General features: G+C 38.2%; 1 protein-coding gene and 1 long non-coding RNA gene across 2 annotated transcripts in view; both read right to left on the bottom strand.

Moving 5' to 3' along the window:
* Window positions 1–256: 256 nt before the first annotated feature.
* Window positions 257–9,390, bottom strand: part of LOC136269361 (uncharacterized) — a 21,184-nt gene continuing 12,050 nt past the window's right edge. The window contains exon 3 of the long non-coding RNA XR_010707300.1: window positions 257–396. This is a non-coding gene — a long non-coding RNA (uncharacterized lncRNA). The remainder of the gene's footprint in view (window positions 397–9,390) is intronic.
* LOC136268714 (neural cell adhesion molecule 1-like) overlaps window positions 2,300–9,390 on the bottom strand; it is a 17,219-nt gene continuing 10,128 nt past the window's right edge. Inside the window, exon 8 of the mRNA XM_066064156.1 lies at window positions 2,300–2,385. Coding sequence (XP_065920228.1) covers window positions 2,300–2,385 — 86 coding nt within the window. The remainder of the gene's footprint in view (window positions 2,386–9,390) is intronic.

Here is a 9,390-nt window from a genome sequence, read left to right on the forward strand (position 1 = left end):
ACCTGAAATTGAACAATTTTCTGAACTAGTCAACTTTGTTGAAAATGGATCGTTAAAATCAACAAAATAGACTTCCACAATGCATGTTGTTATTTCATTAATGTACATTAACTCCCACTCCCATCCTCCATTTAAACCTGTAGCCTTATGAAACGGGCATCCATCTGTCTATTAAAAATATAGTATATGTGTATACACACCTTTGTACAAACAGTTAACATACCTTTGTGTACCCATTGTCACAGTTAATTTTTGCACCACAGTTTTGAACACTCCCACGAATTTCTTCAGGTGTCATATCTGGTGATGGTCTCCAAGTGGCATTAACAACACCTTTGTCTGATGTCACATAGTTGGAGGCACAGTTTAAAGTTACATGTGGTGATTCAAATCGTGCTACATAAAAAGTGTTGGAAGTGAGGACATGATAATTAGTATGGTACATTGGATGCAGTTCCCTGACGTATGTACAGTCTGGGCTTGTGTATTATATATTCTAGTTTCAAGTTTATTATGGGATATATATATATATATATATATTTCAACATATCTATATAATGTGGATTGCTATATGATTAGCCATTCCTCTTTGATAGATCTTCATACAAATAATGTGGTAAAAAGTGGGAGGTTTTAATAGGCTAAAAGGTAAAATTTAATAAAGAAGGATGCCATGCATATTCCCATTGTCAGTAATTCCCTTTCTTCTCTGTGAGTTTCAAGTTATATGACTGCTAAATTTGACCATTGTGTTTTAAAACAAAAGATATTACTTAATTATTTTGCTTTATAGTTAAATGAAGATTCTAGTTTAAATAATAAACATTTTAAGTTCATAGATCTACCAATAGAAGTATTAGATTGTTCTAGAACATTCTATGTATGTTCTATTAGAGAATTACAATAATATTACCAAATATTGATGTAAATAATGCAATACAATTACATTTATCATTTATAAGTCTGTCTTCAATAATCATCATTGAGCTTGTATACAAAAGAAAAAATGTGAGTAAAAACAAACCCCAAAGTCAGCCATAGTAAATTACAAAAAGAAGTGAAATTGACCAAGCTGTGAAAAATTAATTTGTTAGCATTAACAGCATTGCAGCCATTACTTGGCCGTCACATTTGATTTCACACCAGGGCTTTCAAGCTAGACTGCACCATTTTTTCACAGCTTGGCTGTTTTTGTGTACGTGGCAATAACTGTTCACACAAATAAGTGAACCAGATGTGCATCATGTCAACTGTGGTCAATTAGTTGTACTAAGAGTAAATAATAAAATTTACTCTTCGTTGTACTAGAATTAGAAACAACATTTCCTTAAGCAGACAAGCAAATAGTAACTGTGATTATGTACAAATTAAACTTCTCATATCAAGAATGACATCATGAAGTTGAGCTCTAGTACAAATACGTACCACATTATAATGCTGTGGTGTGCATATGCGTGTGTGCGTACAATCACACACACACACACACACACACACACACACACACACACACACACACACACACACACACACACACACACACACACACACACACACACACACACACACACACACACACACACACACACACACACACACACACACACACACACACACACACACACACACACACACACACACACACACACACACACTTATAGGCCTGCTCCACCATGCACATATACACCACATCTTTATGCTATATAGGTAGATGTATAAGATACGTATACTGTCCACCTTTGTTATGAACTCTTGCTCTATGTAGCAACTTCTTTATTCTGCTATGGGTGTGTGTATGTATGTGTTGGGGGAGGAGGCGAATTCAACTACGAATTTTATATACAATAGAATCACAACAGAAAATTTTAAGGATTTTAATATTTAGACTGCTTTTAGAGTGCGGCATGATACAGGCAAACTATAAGTAGCTATTAAGACATAAAATTTGACTGTCCTATTAGAGTAATGCTCTATTTAGATTATGTTTTATAGATATACTTTATATGCACACACTGCACCCTCATTTTGAGGCTTGTGCATAATAAAATTAATAATAATAATCTCAATGCATTAACAGCGGGGAGGCCATGTAGGCCTCCTTCCATTTCCACGTCTTAATAGGCGTCTATATCTCTCACATATAATGTTGCCTAGAGTCTACATATGCTAATTATATGTGTGTGTATTTATAGTTGGCCAGGGTTCTGCTCAACACGCGCATGCAGTTTTATAGCTAGACTTTATAGGCTAGCTATATAGCTAGCTATTTTATATTTATTTAGTATAATTATTAAGACTATACTCACCCAAAGTCACCACTGCGTTTGCAACGAGCAGTAGAAAAGTCTTCACCGAGGTCTTCACCATAGTTTTCTCCATTGCTATTAACTGTATAAAGATTATATTATGCAAAGTTGCGGTTAAATAAACGATGGCAAATTACGTACGTATATACAAAGTGCATTATATAGCAAGAGTCCATGCATAATAAGAGACTTATTATGGACTCTTGATTATAGCTATAGCTACATACTAACAAGAGTAGATAGTAAAAGATTCTTGATACTAAGTTATAAATAAAATAGAAACTGAACAGTTCGCTAGCTAACCTATATAAGAGCAATAATTATACCTGATAGCTAGTAAAAACATACATAAGGCCCCTATTCGGTGATTATTAGTTTCTCATCCAGCCTTTCTTATTATTATGATGCGGGCGGGAGGGTATTACCATTATGCCATTATTTTATAATATTAACACACTGATGTACAGATCTTGTCCAAATTGTCTTTCCTTCTAACTACAAACATTTCTTTCACCTGCTAATTCTACTTTTCGTGATCTCCAACTGTTTTTCGACAGTGAACTGAAAGCCTGCTTTGATGAAGTCGATAGAACACGATTGCAACTGGCACTGCAGCAATTTGCTAAGGAAAACAACAGTTCTCCTGGCGATATATAGCGCATTGTAGCATTCATCAACAAAAAATTATAACAGTTTGGTATCACGTGTTCTTCTGAGCATGCACAGAGTAAATAATGGCTTACCATGCGGTAGCTTAAGAAGGATGCGGGTGGTGGATGAGAAAATAATAACCACCAAATAGGGGCCTAAACCACCATCAACAATTACCCACGTATAAGCACATACAGATATATAGTTCTGCGCGGCTTCATGGAATTCCTCCTGCATAAGTTACAGAATTTTTCTCACGAGTCATTAGCTAATTTACTTCTTTGAGGTTGACAGCTATCTAATCCAAAACAGCCAAGCTGTAAAAAAAGAGTGCGGCCCTGAGAAAGGCTATGGTGAAAAAAGATGTGAAATCCAAGGTGGCGGCCAAGAAATGGCTGTGATGGTAGGTTAATGGTAAAAATTTTAATAACGACAATTCAGGTGAATTTTGTGCCAAGACCAAGCGGCACCAAATTCACCTGAATTGTTGTTATTAAAATTTTTACCATTAACCTACCATCACAGCCATTTCTTGGCCGCCACCTTGGATTTCACATCTTTTTTCACCATAGCCTTTCTCAGGGCCGCACTCTTTTTTTACAGCTTGGCTGTTTTGGATTAGATTTCACTTCTTTTTGTATTTGTATACCCCAAAGCCGGCCTATAGCCGGCTTTAGGGATTTTAACCTGTCATTTTTTCTTTACTACAGGAAGAAGAAAAGATGAAGCAGGGTGATTTCTTTGTAGCTGACCTCTCTGCAAGGTGATCCTTCTAGCTGATCTCTCTACCAGATGATTTGTTTGTAGCTGAACTCTCTACAAGGTAACTTCTTCTAGCTGATCTTTCTACAGGGTAATTTGTTTGTAGCTGAATTCTCTACAGGGTGATTTGTTTGCAGCTAAACTGCTGAACTCTACAATGTAACTTCTTCTAGCTGAACTCTCTACGGGTGGCTTGTTTCTAGCTGATCTCTCTACAGGGTGACTTGTTTCTAGCTGAACTCTCTACAGGATGATTTGTTTGTAGCTGAACTCTCTACAAGGTAACTTCTTCTAGCTGATCTTTCTACAGGGTGATTTGTTTGTAGCTGAATTTTCTACAGGGCAATTTGTTTGCAGCTGAACTCTCTACATGGTAGTTTCTTTGTAGCTGAACTCTCTACAATCTAACTTCTTCTAGCTGAACTCTCTACAGGGTGACTTGTTTCTAGCTGAACTCTCTACAGGGTGATTTGTTTGTAACTGAATTCCCTACAGGGCAATTGTTTGCAGCTGAACTCTCTACATGGTAGTTTCTTTGTAGCTGAACTCTCTACAATGTAACTTCTTCTAGTTGAACTCTCTACAGGGTGACTTGTTTCTAGCTGAACTCTCTACAGGGTGATTTGTTTGTAGCTGAATTCTCTACAGGGCAATTTGTTTGCAGCTGAACTCTGTACATGGTAGTTTCTTTGTAGCTGAACTCTCTACAGGGTGACTTGTTTCTAGCTGATCTCTCTACAGTGTAACTTGTTTCTCTCTACAGGGTGATTTGTTTGTAGCTGAATTCTCTACAAGGTAACTTCTTCTAGCTGATCTTTCTACAGGGTGATTTGATTGTAGCTGAATTTTCTACAGGGCAATTTGTTTGCAGCTGAACTCTGTACATGGTAGTTTCTTTGTAGCTGAACTCTCTACAACGTAACTTCTTCTAGCTGATCTCTCTACAGGGCAATTTGTTTGCATCTGTACATGGTAGTTTCTTTGTAGCTGAACTCTCTACAATGTAACTTCTTCTAGCTGAACTCTCTACAGGGTGACTTGTTTCTAGCTGAACTCTCTACAGGGTGATTTGTTTGTAGCTGAATTCTCTACAGGACAATTTGTTTGCAGCTGAACTCTCTACATGGTAGTTTCTTTGTAGCTGAACTCTCTACAGGGTGACTTGTTTGTAGCTGAACCCTCTACAGGGTGATTTGTTTGTAGCTGAACTCTCTACAAGGTAACTTCTTCTAGCTGATCTTTCTACAGGGTGATTTGTTTGTAGCTGAATTTTCTACAGCGTGATTTGTTTGCTGCTGAGCTCTCTACATGGTAGTTTCTTTGTAGCTGAACTCTTTACATTGTAACTTCGTCTAGCTGAACTCTCTACATGGTGACTTGTTTCTAGCTGATCTCTCTACAGGGTGACTTGTTTCTAGCTGAACTCTCTACATGGTGATTTGTTTGTAGCTGAACTCTCTACAAGGTAACTTCTTCTTTCTACAGGGTGATTTGTTTGCAGCTGAACTCTCTACATGGTAGTTTCTTTGTAGCTGAACTCTCTACAATGTAACTTCTTCTAGCTGAACTCTCTACAGGATGACTTGTTTCTAGCTGATCTCTGTACAGGGTGACTTGTTCCTAGCTGAACTCTCTACAGGTGATTTGTTTGCAGCTGAACTCTCTTACATGGTGGTTTCTTTGTAGCTGAACTCTCTACAATGTAATTTCTTCTAGCTGAACTCTCTACATGGTGACTTGTTTCTAGCTGAACCCTCTACAGGGTGATTTGTTTGTAGCTGAACTCTCTACAAGGTAACTTCTTCTAGCTGATCTTTCTACAGGGTGATTTGATTGTAGCTGAATTTTCTACATGGCAATTTGTTTGCAACTGAACTCTGTACATGGTAGTTTCTTTGTAGCTGAACTCTCTACAATGTAACTTCTTCTAGCTGAACTCTCTACAGGGTGACTTGTTTCTAGCTGAACTCTCTACAGGGTGATTTGTTTGTCTCTACAGGGCAATTTGTTTGCAGCTGAACTCTCTACATGGTAGTTTCTTTGTAGCTGAACTCTCTACAATGTAACTTCTTCTAGCTGATCTCTCTACAGGGCAATTTGTTTGCAGCTGAACTCTGTACATGGTAGTTTCTTTGTAGCTTAACTCTCTACAATGTAACTTCTTCTAGCTGAACTCTCTACATGGTGACTTGTTTCTAGCTAATCTCTCTACAGGGTGACTTGTTTCTAGCTGAACTCTCTACAGGGTGATTTGTTTGTAGCTGAACTCTCTACAAGGTAACTTCTTCTAGCTGATCTTTCTAGAAGGTGATTTGTCTGTAGCTGAATTCTCTACAGGGCAATTTGTTTGCAGCTGAACTCTCTACATGGTAGTTTCTTTGTAGCTGAACTCTTTACAGGGTGACTTGTTTGTAGCTGAACTCTCTACAGGGTGATTTGTTTGTAGCTGAATTCTCTACAGGACAATTTGTTTGCAGCTGAACTCTCTACATGGTAGTTTCTTTGTAGCTGAACTCTCTACAGGGTGACTTGTTTGTAGCTGAACCCTCTACAGGGTGATTTGTTTGTAGCTGAACTCTCTACAAGGTAACTTCTTCTAGCTGATCTTTCTACAGGGTGATTTGTTTGTAGCTGAATTTTCTACAGCGTGATTTGTTTGCTGCTGAGCTCTCTACATGGTAGTTTCTTTGTAGCTGAACTCTTTACGATGTAACTTCGTCTAGCTGAACTCTCTACATGGTGACTTGTTTCTAGCTGATCTCTCTACAGGGTGACTTGTTTCTAGCTGAACTCTCTACATGGTGATTTGTTTGTAGCTGAACTCTCTACAAGGTAACTTCTTCTTTCTACAGGGTGATTTGTTTGCAGCTGAACTCTCTACATGGTAGTTTCTTTGTAGCTGAACTCTCTACAATGTATCTTCTTCTAGCTGAACTCTCTACAGGATGACTTGTTTCTAGCTGATCTCTGTACAGGGTGACTTGTTCCTAGCTGAACTCTCTACAGGTGATTTGTTTGCAGCTGAACTCTCTTACATGGTGGTTTCTTTGTAGCTGAACTCTCTACAATGTAATTTCTTCTAGCTGAACTCTCTACATGGTGACTTGTTTCTAGCTGAACCCTCTACAGGGTGATTTGTTTGTAGCTGAACTCTCTACAAGGTAACTTCTTCTAGCTGATCTTTCTACAGGGTGATTTGTTTGTAGCTGAATTCTCTACAGCGTGATTTGTTTGCTGCAGAGCTCTCTACATGGTAGTTTCTTTGTAGCTGAACTCTCTACAAGGTAACTTCTTCTTTCTACAGGATGATTTGTTTGTAGCTGAATTCTCTACAGGGCGATTTGTTTGCAGTTGAACTCTCTACATGGTAGTTTCTTTGTAGCTGAACTGTCTATAATGTAACTTCTTCTAGCTGAACTCTCTACAGGATGACTTGTTTCTAGCTGATCTCTGTACAGGGTGACTTGTTCCTTGCTGAACTCTCTACAGGTGATTTGTTTGCAGCTGAACTCTCTTACATGGTGGTTTCTTTGTAGCTGAACTCTCTACAATGTAACTTCTTCTAGCTGAACTCTCTACAGGATGACTTGTTTCTAGCTGATCTCTCTACAGGGTGATCTGTTCGTAGCTGAAGTCTGTACAGAGTGGTTTGTTTGCAACTGAACTCTCTTACATGGTGGTTTCTTTGTAGCCGAACTCTCTACAAAGTGACTTCTTCTAGCTGATCTATCTACAGGATGACTTGTTTCTAACTGAACTCTTTACAGTGTGATCTGTTCATAGCGGAACTTTCTACTGGGTGATTTGTTTGCAGCTAAACTCTTTGCATGATTGTTTCTTTGTAACTGAACTCTCTACAAGGTAACTTCTTCTAGCTGATCTCTCTACAGGATGACTTGTTTCTAACTGAACTCTCTATAGTGGATCTGTTCATAGCGGAACTTTCTACTGGGTGATTTGTTTGTAGCTAAACTCTTTGCATGATTGTTTCTTTGTAACTGAACTCTCTACAAGGTAACTTCTTCTAGCTGATCTCTCTACAGGGCAATTTGTTTGTAGCTGAATTCTCTACAGGGTGATTTATTTGAGCTGAATTCTCTACATGATGGCTTCTTTGTAGATGAACTCTCTATTAGGTACCTTCTTCTAGCTGATCTGACTACAGGGTGACTTGTTTGTAGCTGAATTCCCTACAGAATAACTTGCAATGTAATATAACTGAGTAAATTATACATGCAACTGAATGCTTTATTAGGGTGACTGTTCTATTAGAGTATCTCGATCTCGCATTTGCTGCACGTAGTTGCCTTTCGAATCACAACTCAGTAATTTGTAAACCGATTCTTCTGTACTACTGCAAGAACTTTCTATGATGATTATTCCAGCTACATACAGATTTTCAGCTCGTTGCTCTAAGCGGTTTGTCTGGTAGACATGAAAACTAATAATTTTTTTATTCATAAAAATCGATCGCGTAATTTTGACACAGGTTGGGTTTTGTGTCATATCTCCATGGTCTTTATCTCGATTCCTTTCAAACCACAAAAAGGCACTCCTACGATGGTTGCTCCATCTACATATCAATTTTCAACTGATTCCTCCAAGGGGTTTACCCTGTAGGCGTGACAGACCTTCGACCTTATTTTACGCAAATAATCGGTCATAACTCCGTGAATGTTCATCGGATTCCTACCAAAGTTGGTACGGAGATCCGCCTTAATGAGCCCTTTAAGTGTGCCAAATTTCAGCCCAATCCGAGCACGCATTCGTGTTTTATGGCGAATTTTGCGAAGTGTGCGAAATGAAGAAGATGAAGAAGAAGAAGAAGAAGAAGAAGAAGAAGAAGAAGAAAAAAACGAAGAAATTAAAACGAAATTTTGTTCGCTCGTATCTCGGAAATGGCTGGAGCGATTTTCTTCAAATTTGGTATGTAGACTCCCCTAACTGGGCGGCATGTCTCTAGCAAATTTGGTTCCAATCGGATAAGGGATCACAGAGCTACATAGGTGTGAAAAGTGCGTTTTCTTTCTTCCTGTTAATATACTCACGGTGTGGCGCGCCGGCTTCTTGGGCCGCACGACACACTATCGTGTGTCTTGATATAAACAATATCATAACTCACCAAATTCCAGATCTTGTGGTCTACAAGCGTCTCTACGTTAAATGATCATGCACACTGAGACGATAGCTCTTATATACATCTGTTCACCACTGTACGACGTAATTTAGTATTACGTAATTAGTATTCCCTGACGGAATATCACTATAATTATTATGAAGTATGAAATAGTGCGTTTGTCAATTTCAATCAATTTCACACATCTGTACACTGCGATGTACATTGCGTGTATTTCACAGCTGTATATAGTTAAGTGTCACACTTATACCCTGATTAGAGCACCTCTAGGATGTATAATTGGCTTGCATGCATGTCTAATGCAGTGGTGATATTGCATAACTAGTAGCTAATGGCACTCAGTATATATTGCACATTACTAATTAGCTACAATTTTAGTCCATGTTTATTAGACACTGTTAGTGTACATTGATTCGTTGTTCTCTTCTACCACCAGAATATGATTATGGTTTTATATTGTTTATTATACACAAGTTGTTGTTACACGGATGAATCATTAATTTGACGTCGCTAAATATTTACGAGACTGCATGCATG

Source organism: Dysidea avara, chromosome 10 (assembly GCF_963678975.1).
Source record: "Dysidea avara chromosome 10, odDysAvar1.4, whole genome shotgun sequence".
NCBI classification, from domain to species: domain Eukaryota; kingdom Metazoa; phylum Porifera; class Demospongiae; order Dictyoceratida; family Dysideidae; genus Dysidea; species Dysidea avara.